The sequence below is a fragment of the Danio rerio genome, chromosome 10 (genome assembly GCF_052040795.2).
Source record: "Danio rerio strain M-AB ecotype USA chromosome 10, GRCz13ab, whole genome shotgun sequence".
In the NCBI taxonomy this organism is placed as follows: domain Eukaryota; kingdom Metazoa; phylum Chordata; class Actinopteri; order Cypriniformes; family Danionidae; genus Danio; species Danio rerio.
In genome coordinates, this window is record NC_141030.1 from 23,232,768 (window position 1) to 23,247,247 (window position 14,480).

The 14,480-nt window shown below is 37.9% G+C and overlaps 1 protein-coding gene and 1 long non-coding RNA gene across 3 annotated transcripts in view; one reads left to right on the plus strand and one right to left on the minus strand.

The window, feature by feature from the left end:
- Positions 1 to 14,480, plus strand: part of LOC147842039 (uncharacterized) — a 113,767-nt gene that overhangs the window by 96,288 nt on the left and 2,999 nt on the right. The gene's annotated exons all lie outside the window — the stretch shown is intronic.
- gfra2b (GDNF family receptor alpha 2b) overlaps positions 1,603 to 14,480 on the minus strand; it is a 100,307-nt gene continuing 87,429 nt past the window's right edge. For both annotated transcript variants that reach the window (XM_087270453.1, XM_087270454.1), the window contains exons 6-9: positions 14,139 to 14,279; positions 13,724 to 13,911; positions 5,574 to 5,618; positions 1,603 to 2,963 (exon numbers count right to left, since the gene is read on the minus strand). In XM_087270453.1, the coding sequence (XP_087126579.1) occupies positions 2,811 to 2,963; positions 5,574 to 5,618; positions 13,724 to 13,911; positions 14,139 to 14,279 (527 nt within the window). In that variant the 3' untranslated portion in view covers positions 1,603 to 2,810. The remainder of the gene's footprint in view (positions 2,964 to 5,573; positions 5,619 to 13,723; positions 13,912 to 14,138; positions 14,280 to 14,480) is intronic.

Here is a 14,480-nt window from a genome sequence, read left to right on the forward strand (position 1 = left end):
ATATTTATTAGTCAGATATAGCAACCAAAATGACGTTTCGACATAAACCCGATTTTTATTGGCAAAAAAATGCAACATCCCCACAATGTTGGGGTACAACATCAATTTGACGTCATGTTAATGTCCTCGCCGGCAGGGAAAGTTGCATGCAATGTTGCACTTTGTCGCAAATTGCTGAATCAAATCCCTGATCAAACAAAGTTGAATAGTAGATTTTAATTGAATGTTGCCTTTAACACTAGAGCTACATGTTTGTCAAGTTTGTATTGTAATAACTTTAATAAATTTGACACATAACTATAGTTCCCTGACTTTTCCTAATTGTCTAAGTATGTCATTCTAACATTTATTCCTTGAATAGGCACAATGGTCAAATTGAACTTTTCTGTGCCTTTGAAAATTAGTTCCCATATGTTGCCTAGCAACATTTTGCTAACAAAAACTTACTGATAGTAAAACTTTTCTCTTCTGCTTTCTGTACAATATGAGATTTTAACCTTCAGGGGTGGTCTAGAAACATTTATCCACCTATATTTTTTGCTATATTTAAAAAATATATAGTATTTTTGCATAATGACTCCATAAATATTACAACATTTGAAGCTTAAATACAAAAAAATGTGACTAGGGTTGTCATGATTCTGGCATACGGTACCAATCTATACTGTAAGTTTAAAAGTGTTCATTTCCTGCTAGGATTTGAGCACTGTTGAGCACGTTCTTAAACACTGCTGATTTGCCATTGTGTTCACGTTCACAATAGAAATGACTGGCTGTGAAGGTCATGAGTTCACCAAACTCACCGCCGTTTCCTGAGTGTACCCACAGATATAGGGACACTGAAACATTTTAAAGCCGCGATTCCTTAGTGGATTTCCTCATATGTCAGCTTAAAGACAAACCAGCTGATCGACGTGACCTTGAAACGCTCCAGTGTATTTGGTGAACTGATGCCCTTTACGGCCAATCACAGTAATTTCTGCTGAGCAGGGGAACACAATGGCAAATTAGCGTTGTTTAAGAATGTGCTTAACAGCGCTCAAATATTAGCAGGAAATTGACGTTTTTGAACTTTCAGTACAGATTGGTACCAAATTCCAGTATCGTGACAACCATGACACAGTCAAATTAATTCAACACAGTTTATAATGAATGGTCCAAATGACTAATGCTATTACAATTCTAGTAACTCCAGTGTTAAATATCAGCCGATTCGAATGTCACCACTGGATTGAATGGGTGCTATCAGTGGTTATCAGCTGATAGATATGGGCCAGTAGAGGCCTTCTTTGCCCACTAGTAGGCTTAGAAGGTTTTTATCATCCATCCACATAGTTAATCAGCCATGGATCACATATGGTTGCAACTGGAAGTTAACAAAATTATTTATATTATTTATTAAATTTCCCATTAATTGTCTAGTCTTTTCAGTATTGCTGATTGACCATGTGTATGAATGAATGGCTCAGAAGGCTCCTACTGGCCCATATCTATCAGCTGATAACCACTGATAATGATTATTCAATAGAGTGATAACATTCGAAGGGGGTGTAAATATCTACTTAAAATTTTCAGAACTTATTCCAAGATAATCACTCGGACTTCTTCAACATTACTAGGATGTTTTTATTCAGATTTAAACAAATATCTCTGACACATTCTTGAGCCTCTGTCTTGCCCCCTTTTAAAGCATCACAAATGAACCAAGACTTTTATTTATTTATTTATATATATATATTTTAAGTCGAAGGAGCTGTTATTTTTGATCATTCGAAATCATCTCTGTCTGTCTTGGCGTTACTCTGCGAGTGTTATGGTCTGAAACCATTACATAAGAGAGAGGAACAGAGCGAAGACAAAAAAAGTAAGGCCACACGATAGATTGCACACTATAAAATACACCAACAATTGACCCTCTCTGCAAATGGATCTTTTGTTCCGCTCTCCCGGAGCACTTTTCTTTGAATATAATCCAAGTCTTTTGGCGAGAAAGAAATGATTACACATAATAACAGCCTAAGACGAACATCATTGGCACTGACGGCTCTCCATGGTGATACGTTTCACATGGCTCTCCGCTTTTGTTCTGGTTCCCCACGTCTTCGGCTTTCCAGCACATGCTAAAGGTTCTTTTAGAGATAAAACAGGAAAAAAAAGCTTGACATTTTCTTAAAGAATCCCATATACTTACAAACATCATTATACACATTGTACACAGGGCAGTATGGTCCGAGTCGTTTCAGCCGGATTGTAGCTTAAAAATGTGTCGCTGATGAATCCTTGAAAAACAGACTCAGGAAATGATTAAAAAGGGCACAATTTTTTTTCTTTTCAAACTAAAGAAACATTTACATGGAATCGTTGGTTATGATTGAGGCAGTGAGCACTACTGTACTGATGTGCGTGGGGAGATAGCAAAGAGTTTGTTTGACGAATGCTCTATTTCTCTAGGTAAATATACAGCGAGAGTTTGTCGATGATTGGCCGGCTGTTCTTAATCAAAGTTCTTCATCAAATGTCCATCAGCTTTAAAACTATTGTGGACTTCTTTCCTCAAAAGATGACGTTTCTCAGAAGTTCTCTGCCAGTGGTTCCTTTCTTTCTCTTGAATGGGGCAGTGGTGTTTCGAGTCTGTTACGAGCTCTTTTTTTCTTTTGTTTTGACTGTTTTTTTTTTAAAGATGGCGTGTGAGACACACATACACACACACTTAGAGAGAGAGAAAGATCAATGTCACTTTAGAGAAGTTCTTTGATTGAGGTCAGAAGAATCCATCAGATGCTTCCTGGTGCTGTAGAGTCAGGCTGTGTTTACAGACCCTGATTGACCAGTGCAAAGGCCAGTGTCAGTGTGGCGGCAGAAACACTGATTGAAGTCACAGATGAGTGTCTGGCTCTGTTGTTGTCGGCCTGGTGAGAGCCCACCGAGTCAATGGAACCCTCCATATTGCGGTTTAGCACATTCTGTGGACATATTATAAAGATTTTTAGTTATCTTCTTTGTTTCAAGGATTAGTTCACCCAAAGTCAGGACTGTCATTATTTACTTATCCTCATGTCATCCGACTAAGAATTCAAACTTTACTTCATCACACATATATGAGTCATATGAGAACATCAGATTTCAGAACTAAAAACTTCCTTTATCTATAAACAGTGTATAATTAACGGCAGCACAGATCGTGGAATGAGTTACTTTGTTACATAATAGTGTGGCTAAACTCCACCTCTGCAGAAGTTCAACGCTTAAGCCTGGTTTATACTTCTGCGTCAAGTGACCGGCGTAACCCACGGCGCATGCAACGCATGTAGCTGTGCATTTATACTTCTGCGCGCTGTCTCTGTTGGTCTGCATTAACACTTCCGAAACGCTAGTTGGCAGTGAGGTGTAAATGTTCCTCTGTGTCGAGTTTCTTCGCTGCTGTTTTGCTTTTCCAGAACACTTCCGGGATGTACAAGTGGCTCAAACTCGCTTATTTTGAGGCAGGAACCGGCGGACGTGCAACAACTTTAACTATGAGGTAAACACAAAACAAAACTTTCCATCCGGAGCTCCTTCACGGGACTCCACACTTGTAAACAATCGCTCCATCAGGCTCGCACCATTCACGCAGCTCTCGGTCCCGCCCAGACTCATCAGCGCTACCAAGCTGACCAATCACAGAGCTTGCGCTACACATTGTTGCGGCGTGTAGTTACATTTTTTTAAGAGGTGCACGTCAGCGACGCCGATGGCCACGGCGAAGGGCTATGCGTAAGCGCCGAAGCATACACCGGCGTTTGACGCAGAAGTATAAATCAGCCTTTACTTTTACATTACTGTCTGTTTAACTCCTCTTACCGATTCACAACGCATTAGGTAAATTACATTAGGAGTCAAATGAAGGTCTTAATACTAAACAAGTGTAACAGGATTTATGCTTAAAAACATTTATGACATTTGAAACTTTTCTCTATCGAACTATTACAAAAACAAAAACTCATTTGATCTGACAACCCCAAATCACCACCTATGCATCGAGTGCACAGAAAAAAACACATTTATTATTAACATAACAGGTTATATGTCAGAAATTAGAGGTACACGTTTCTTAAAGTTAATAAAGATATTAGCATTTAAAGTTAATCAATATTCATTCAAAAATAAAAAATAAAAATGCTTCATAATTTACTCACCCTTTACTTGTTCCAAATAAGTTGTATAACCTGTAACTAGGGTTCAGAGTCTGCGGACATTTTTTGCTGTTTCTGCTAAGAATTTTGTAAAAGATCAGCGGATTTATGCAGAATCGTTTTAGGAGTATCATAACTAAAATCTTAATATATGAAATAAAAAATACGACCTTTTTAACTTTTATTTAATGTTTACAATGGAAATTCAATTAGATCCACTTGTTTGGTAAACAAAGCAAGTCTCTTATATATCTACTAAAAGACTTAAAATATTATCTACAAACTGTATTGTAAATAAATCAAATGAAGATTTTCATTTTAGTCAATTTTACTGGGATTAATTTAAAAACTGAATAACTATAAATTTACAAACATTTACATAACTAAATAAATAGATTTAATAATGAACTAAAAATATGTGGCTTTCTCTGCGCGAAGATTCTGCGTGGGCCTACCTGTAACCATTAACATCTATAGTAAAAAAATAAATATGGATGTCAGTGGTTACATGTTTACAATATTTTTCAATGATTTTTTTTCATGTTTAATAATAATCATAATAATGATAAATACATATATAAAAATAAACAAAATATGGGTTGGAACATGTAATGGTTGAGTAAATGAATTAAGTAAATTTTTGGGTGAACTATCCTTTTAAACCATATATTTAGTCATCTATTTATGATATTGGGATGAAACTAATGGTTTTGATCTCCAGAAATGGTACATTTAGTCATTTAAGCAATATACACAAAAATATGTGAAGTGGGGACCAGGTTCATTTATTCATTCATTTTTTTCTTCGGCTTAGTCCCTTTATTAATCCAGGGTCGCCAGAATGAACGGCCAACTTATCCAGCACATGTTTTACGCAGCGGATGCCTTTCTAGCTGCAACCCTTCTCTGGAAAACATCCATACACACTCATTCACATACATACACAGACAATTTAGCCTACCCAATTCACATGTACTGTATGTCTTTGGACTGTGGGGGAAACCGGAGCACCCCGAGGAAACCCATGCGAATGCGGGCAGAACATGCAAACTCCATACAGAAATGTCAACTGATCCAGCCGAGGCCTGAACCAGCAAACGTTCTTGCTGTGAGGCGACAGCTCTACCTACTGCGCCACCGCGTCTCCCTGGGACCGGTTCATGCAATTTAATTTCAAAAGATAATTAGGGGCAGATTTATTAACAGTTTATGCAAACGCATGTCTTTTGCCATGAAAACAGTACTGTCTGTATTTACTAAACATGCACAGAGAAGCATAGCACGACAAAAGGAGTGAACACTTTCAAATTAGACTTTCACATTTAATTACAAGTAGGAAATGAAATGATCGTAATACTATTATATTATGTCGATATATTGTGTGGGTGAAATGCATCTTACCTCATCAGCACATTCAAAACTGTTAGAACATTTCTGCTCACTGTCCTGTGAAAACACATATCAATCATATTTTTAGCATTTTTTAGCAACATAATCCCGTTGTATAAATAACACCAGTTCTGGAATTTTAAAGTAAACCCAGTTGTAAAGGATCTGTGTAATAGGGATCTTAAAGGTGAGGTGTGTCATTTGGCTATTACAAAACTTGTGTTCTAGCTTAATATGAATAAATTGTAAGACATTTGTTGGTTGATTGCTCAGAAAAAAAAATTTGACGATGTTTAAATGCAAATAAATAATCTAGTAGTAAGATGATTGACGGCTTAATCAGACTGAAAAGCTTTTATGTAAACACCTTTATCTGTAGAAAATACAGCATTTATGCTTTTTAATGGAATGACTACATTTAGACTGAAACAAAAAGTGTGAATGCCATGTAAGGATAATGTGTGTTTTTGAGTCTCTAAACAACCCTGACAAACCAACACTGTCTTAACAAATTGGATGAGTTGGGGGTGGCACTGTCTGCATAGATGACTAATGACAGATGGGGGACAGACATTAGCAAATATGACAAAAAAAACAACAACAACAAAAAAAAACAACAACAGATATCTGCTGATTGTACTGAATATAGAAATTATTTGACCAGTCACATTTGCTTTGTTAGGTTTACATTGGTTTAGAATGCCAACTCAAATATCAACTCATGTTACCCTTAAAAGTTATGTCCCGTATAATGGGGATTTAAAAATGCTTGATAAAATGTTCTTGAATTTGTAATGAGAAACCTGTTGGCAACAAAAGAGAAATGTTTAAAAATAAAAGTCTTAATGTCAAACGTAGGGCCATGTAGTTTAACCTTTGGAGAAAAGAAAAAAAAAAGTTTTTATATTAAACACAACTACTACTACTATACAATGTAAGTTTTAGTCCCAGTTTTTCAAGAAAACGACAACTGCAGCCTCATTTATTTAAATCTATAATTAAGAAGTCTATGAAAAACTGCACAATGGTTTGCTTGATTGATTCTTTGAATTGCTTTTCCCACAAGAAACATGCAATTTTTAGAGCTGTTCTGCGGTTCAGGCAATGAAGTAAAATGTGAAAGAAAGAAAGAAAGAAAGAAAGAAAGAAAGAAAGAAAGAAAGAAAGAAAGAAAGAAAGAAAGAAAGAAAAATAAATCCCTGCTTAGTTATTTTTTTAAGATAAGCACTCAACTTCAAAGGGTGAAGCAGCTGCTTGAAACAAAAGCAAACAAACTGAAACCCAAGCAGAACTTCACAGACATCGAGACATTAATAAGCAAAATTAATAACTGATACTTTCACTGCCCTATTTAACAGCACGTTCAAATCCCTGACTTCATCAGGGAATGGATTCATCTCAGAAAACACAAATTTCTTTTTGTACTCATCTGTAAACATTCCATGGCAAATTCACTAAACAGTTGCAGCCAGTTTGCGCCCACAATATTTCATAGCAAAATCCTGCATCATATTCACCCACCATCTGTAATCCAGTTTAACTGAGATCTGTCTGCTCTTGTGTAGCAACATTAGCTACAAAATACCATTAAACTCATGTGCTTTTAGTCTTGTGTTCACCTCATTCCCAAAGGTGGCTGGCAATTTTGTCATGTTTAATAGAATTTTGAACAGTTCCAGTAATTTGTTGACTAATTCATTCATCTGTGTGGATAAAAGAAGATCTTGTGTTGCTGCATCTGTCCAATTAGATGAACCACTGCATGGAAAAGCACAGGTGCAGTTCAGTATGTCTCAATTTTGGGGGCTTTTCCACTATGTTCCATATCTAGTACCATATACTGTTTCTGTTTCAAAGTGAGGTTCCAATTGAAATGTACCAATATCAAAATGTGACCTATACACACTGCTAAGCACTGAAAGGTTAAAAAGGGAATATTTTTTTTCTCAAAGAGAATTGTCACTACCTGTCTCAACTAACCCATTTTTTATACCACCCAGAAAAAGAAATATGAAACGGAAGCATTATGGTCAGTAGAAAAGCTCTAGACATTCCTCTGGTAAGCAGATTTAGTGAGAGCTGGATGGGATGACCAATAATGAAAATAATGATGTCATGGGAGTAGAGGTGGTTCAACTATAGCAATAATCCCAGCCATTTTATGTGGCACTAAACTGCTATGAAAATTCAAATCGAGCCCAGCAAAAGTGAACCCAAGTGAGATGCGCTGTGCTGATGCGTACAGTAACACAGTGCAGTATCTGCTAATTTGCTGGGATATTTATGCACAACCATTTCTAGGGATTACCAGATACCAAAATATCCAGTGAGTGGCAGTTTTGTGGATGAATAGTTAATTTGATAGAAAGGTGACAGTAATTCAAAAAACCATTAGTTGCAACCAAGGTTTCCAGAAGAGTATCACTCAACACACAACACATTAAACCTTGAAGCAGATACATACAGCACAGAAAACTGAGACCACTATTCATACAAACTCGCCCAAATCGTGCAGCCAATAAATCTGCTTCAACTGCATCATGAAATCATATCAATATGGGCTAAATTTTCAGAGGAATATTTCCATCACCTTCTTGAATCTGTGCCAGAAACGGCTCTTAAGCCAATAGAGGTCCAACCCTGTCAGGGCTCAAAATGAACCTTTTTTTGATAGCACCGGTGCTCCTAACGTAATAGCTAAAATCTTAATAGCAAAAATGGTCTTTTCATGAGCTGCAATATTAGCTTTTTATCTCTGTGAATTCATGCACTTTAGCAATGGTGAATGTGGTGTCAGTCTCACGACTGACAGCATCGTGACGATTAAATGAAGGATTAAATAACGTTAGAACATCTCGTGCTTTAAATGTGTAGATTCAGTGTCAAACACTGGTACGTAAAAACTTCGTCCCACCGGCTTTACGGTGAATGGCTTTAGTCATTTTCATAGCAGACTTTAAACACTGGAAGTCTTTTATCCACTCTTCGAAAAGTGTAACTGCTGGATTGACATTCATTACATGATTACTAATAATACGTGCCATTATTTGTAACTTTAGGTGGTTTCTAAAACTAAATCTGCCAATGTTCTTTTTATTCTGTCAGATCCAGACCTTTACATTTTCGTGGCTGTAGCTCAATCTCATCGGACTGAGTGATTGACAGCTAATATTAACCTATCCATTCGTTTCCTTGTTTAACGCAGTGGGCCAATAAGAAGAGCTTGAAGGCAGGGCAAGCATTTTGGGCTTTGTTTACTACAGCAAGCTGACATGTCAACTGTTTTAAACCATTCCTGAGCACTGCGTTTGGTGTTTTTAGGTGCAAAGATGCTTAATGCGTGAATGCCTCCTAATTCTGCGCATGTGGTGAACATTTTGCTGTGAAAACTGGTCGCACGACATCAACTTTATGCACTTACACAAGTGCTCCCAAATATATTTTGAGGTTGGACAGATCAAGTTTTGGGCACATATGCAACCAGAACCCTCGCAATTTTGAGCCCTGCCTGTACTAGCTAGGCGTAGTTAATAAAGTAACCAGTGAGATGAAAATCCATCTTTTATAAAATGGATGTGCTTTTGCTCATTTTTATAAGGAGTTACTGCTTCAATGAGAAATTCTTCAGTGCATCTGCTTATTCAATCAACACATTTCATACTCAAATCCTTTACCGCCAGCACAAGTTCAACACATTCAACTTGTAAACTCACCAAGTAATCGAGCAGATATGAGCGGCAATGTCAGATAAGCACTTTTCCACAGATTGACTGTTGCCTCCTACGACAATTGCCAGAGACATAAATTAAAATAGTTATTTCCCGCGCGACTTTATGATATTTCTGTCTGCGGAGTTTTCATAATTTGTTTCAGCATGGATGAGAGAGTACAGTCATTTTCTCCAGTACCCAGGGGCTTATAAACTGAGTCCTCAGGACTTAGGACAGAACTGCGTGGCACGATATGATGGAAGTGGTCACACAAAGCCATATCTCTATAATGCAGCTTCTTTCAAACTCGGATTAGCTGACAAATTAGTGTTTATGATGACATCATTCATTTACATGGGATTACATGGCTTCCTGTAGGCAAGCCAAAACATGCAACCAAACCATGCTTAAAATCAATGCGACAGTCAACATGAAATAGATGACTACAGAGAGAGGATTTTCATTGGGTTCACACTTTAATCTTACATCTGAGCAGCCTCTCAGCACCAAGACACACAGCTTTCTCAAGTATTACACACCACACTAAATGAGTAGTTCACCTCGAAAACGGTCACATTTCATCAAAATTGAGTTTTCTAAGTACTAACAGCCACTTTTTAACTGTTGGGCTAAAAGTTCACCATTATTGTTTTGTTTTAACTAAGTGCCATACAAATCCTGGTTATTTGCCCCAGAGCAAAGCCCGGTTAAGACCTCGAAAGTGAGATACTAGACTGACCCAGGAATGCACGGGCACATTCACTATTGCCCTGACAGTCGAAGGGCAGCTAATGAGGTTTGTTCTTGCATGCCAAGCACGTTTGAAAGAGCTTCTGCTTTTGCTCACTGATCAATGTGTGTATGTGAATAAAAGATAAATTTAAATCTGCTCATCATATAAAGTGATCATGTCTCTTCAGAATTGCAATCCAACCACATGATGGATTGCATATGGATTTATTTTTTGACTTCTTTATCTTAAACATCCAACTTTTAAGGTAAACATGCCATTGATGAGATCCAGAATCTGATCTGAAGATGAATGCAAGTCTGATTGTTCTGAAATGACAAGGATGAGTACAGTAAAGGATGACAGAATATAGGTTTTAGGCTGAACAAACTCTTTAATGCGGACAGCCAAGCTGCAGGTCCACTTTGAACGGCCCCTGCATGAGCTGACAGTTGCTCTCAGTACTTGAATTATTCACCTGCGCACTGAATTATACAACCGTGTTTTTGCTTCCACTAGACACTCTGCATATCTTCAGGTAAAACAGGATTTTTTCCCCTTCATAGAGGGATTCTGCTTGCCTCAGTTATTTTAATGATTGTAAATGTTGATGTCCTCAAGGTTTGGCCTAGATTTAAGTGGGCTTTAATGGAATTTGTGTGTTTTGCTTTTGTACATGTATAAAGCCCCGATGCAAGTTTTAGCACTAATCTTGACATTCCGAGCAATTTGATGCTAGAACAGGACGTACAGGACTATCCAAATTTAATAGCATTTTTCCTCCAGTGAGGGCTAGCATGAATATCATTGTACATTACAATAACTGAAAACTAGGGTTTTCAGAAGATAGTGAAAGAATTTTATGATGTTATACATCAAATATGTATTTTTGTTTGCTATTTATCGCCAGATTTTTTTAATAATAAAAAAATAAATACCATAAATTGTAAAATATCATATTTCCACACCTAAAGTGCATCTGGAAAGTATTAATGGCGCTTCACTTTTTCAAAAAAAAAAAAAATTGTTACAGCCTTATTCCAAAATGATTTAAATTAATTTATTTCCTCAAAATTCTACACACAATAACCCCATAACGACAATGTATTTTTTTTTTTTGAAATTGTTGCAAATTTATTAAAAATAAAAAAACCTGAAATATCAAATGTACATAAGTGTTCACAGCCTTTGGCTAAAGCTCTAAATTGATCTCAGGTACATTCTGTTTTCTCTGATCATTCTTGAGATGTTTTAGCAGATTAATCGGAGTTCATCTGTAGTAAATTCAGTTAACTGGACGTTATTTGAAAAGCCATACACCTGTCTATATAAGGTCCCAGGATTTGACAGTGCATGTCAAAGCACAAACCGAGCATGAATACAAAGGAACTGTCAGCAAACCTCTGTAATAGGAGGCACTAGGCTAGGGAAGGTTACAGAAAAAATGCCTGCTGCTCTGAAAGTTCAAATGAGCACTGTGGCCTCAAGTTTTTTGGAACCACTAGGACTCTTCTTATAGATGGCCGGCCATTTAAGTTGTGTGATCGGGGGAGAAGGTCCTTAGTCAGGGAGGTGATCAATACCTCTGGTCACTCTGTCTGAGCTCCAGTGTTCTTCTGTGGAGAAAGGAGAACTTTACAGAAGAACAACCATCTGTGCAGCAATCCATCAATCAGGCCTGTATGGTAGAGTGGCCAGAAAGAAGCCACTCCTTGCCTGGAATTTGTCAAAAGGCATCTGAAGGACTCTCAGACCATAAGAAACAAAATTCTCTTGTCTGATAAGACTAAAATTGAACTCTTTGGAGGGAATGCCAGACGTTACTTTTGGAGAAAACCAGGCACCGCTCATCACCAGACTAGTTCCGTCCCTACAGTGAACCATGGTGGTGGCAACATCATGCAGTGGGGATGTTTTTCACCAGCAGGAACTGGAAGACTAGTTGGGAGCGAGGGAAAGATGAATACAGCAATGAACAGAGACATCCTGAATGAAAACCTGCTTCAGAGTGCTCTTGACCTCAGACTGGGGCGACGATTCATCTTTCAGCAGGACAATGACCTAAAGCATACTGCAAAAATATCAATAGAGTGCCTTTACAATAACTCGTTGAATGTCCTTGAGGGGTGAGCCAGAGCCCAGACCTAAATCCTATTAAACATCTCTGGAGAGATCTGAATATGGCTGTACATCGTCGCATCCCATCCAACCTGCTAGACCCTGAAAGGTACTGCAAAGAGGAATGGGTATAAATTCTTGACAGGTGTGCCAAGCTTGTGGCCTCATATTCAAAAAGACTTGAGGCTGTAATTGCTGCCGAAGGTGCATCAACAAAGTATTGAGCAAAGGCTGTAAATACCTATGTACATGTGATGCCAGAGATGCCTCAGTAGGACATACTCAGTTTGTCCAAATTAAGGTTTTTAAGTCAAGATCTCAGATTGTCACTACTGGTGTCCCACACAGTTCCGTACTTGTTCCACTCCTGTTTATCATATATCTATTGCCTCTTGGTCACATTTTCAGTACATACGACAAACAATTTTACTGCTATGCTGATAAAACTCAACTCGTAATATTACTCATCTCTACCTTTTTCTCACAACTAATAACACAGCAATTCTCATCCATGCATTAATTACTTCACATCTTGACTACTGTAATGCACTTCTCTCTGGGCTTCCTTCTATAAACTTCTACTATAAACTCCAACTGGTTCAGAACCACGCAGCTCGTGTCATCTCTAAGAGTTCATCTCATGAGCATGTCACACCACTTCTCTATCTGCTTCACTGGTTTTCGGTAAAGTTTCCTATGGATTTTAAAACATTACTCCAATTTTCAAGACACTTCATAATCTTGCTCCTCAATATCTCGCTTAACATTTTCCTATTTATACCCCTATTTGCACTCCTAGATCACCCAACTCTTGCTCCCTGGTGCCACCTCGCACTTGACTAGGCACAGTGGAAGACAGATCTTTTATCTTTATGGCTCTTCAGCTATGGAACTAGCTTCCCCTGGATCTAAGGAGCAGTGATAGTCTTTACACTTTTAAATCTCATGTAGAGACCCATCGATTTGGGCTTTTAATAAAGTAAACAACTTGAATAAAAATGACATGGAATATGGAATATATTATAAAATATTATAAGAGTATTATAAGAATATTGAATATATTATAAAAATAAACCCATAGCAACGGTTTAAAAGCATCCTAATACTGTGGTTAAAGCATAACACAAGGCAAAAGAATGTTATGATTGCAAAGTATAGTATGAATGAGTGAATGAAATTTGGATATTCAGCCATGTTGTTGCTGTCGTGTAGTTAACCGCTCATTTAGATACTCTTCGTCTACAGTTTTTGAATATATATCTTCAGGCAGCTGACTTTCATTATTTAGGCAGTTTTCAGAAGTGAATGCTTGATGTTTTTTCCTCTACACTGCCTGTTTTTTACATTTGGATAGACGATCAGAAAGCTCCGCCCGTCTCACCTCATTGGATGAGTTGTTACTGATCAGGCTGGCCTGATTAGCAAGCAAGAAAAGCTATGTTTTTGAAAAGACCTCACCATTTACATTTTGCAAGTGAAATCAACCAGCAAATAATTTACTTTTAAAGTAGTTTTTTTTAAATGTAGATTTTTTTTTTTGGTATGGAGTGACTCAATAGTAGTGCAAATCAATATAATGAACGATAAAGAAATTGCACACCCACCTGAAGGTTAGCACATGTGGAGAAAACACATGCACTGTCTATTTGCTTGACATCATTTGAGTTGATGACATGTTTGGTGATGATAGCCGGTTGCAGATTGGTCCGTACTGATGGGACTGCCGACTGAGACTCTGTGATGGGAACTAGACCTGCATCGGTGCCATAACCGAAAGCTTGGATAGCATTTCCTGCACACCGAAACACACACACACACACACACACACACATATGCAAATTAAGACATATGCACAGAAAGCCACAAAATGTTCATCTGGGAAAAATAAACCCTCTGCAAAAGAGACCACATATCCGTAAGACATAGCATGTCTCATTAATGTGCTATTTAGGTTAAGCCCAAAGGATGGCTATTGAGGCCGTGAACCGTGAGGTTACTCGAGGTTTTATCTGCACTTACTCAGGCAAGTGTTCTCTCTGAAGTCTCGGAGGAAGGCCTCGCACTCAGCTTCGTGATTTCCACTGCCTCGACAGCCACACCAAGGGGATATGGTGATGTTGGTGTGGCTCGCATCCACATAGTTTGGAGTCACATCTGATCCTGTAAGGGCCAAGGGTAGAGATCCTCGTAAATATTCATGAGATGGGAACATGTTGGTTTATAGATCCCACTGTCTGGAGTATAATGTGCTGTTTGGCTCAGTATAATGGCCAGAGGTTGTTGGTCTGCTCTCGTCTACAGATATATTTGTTCACTGCGTGACCCTGGATTTTCTAAGCCACTAGAAGGTAAAAGGCTAAA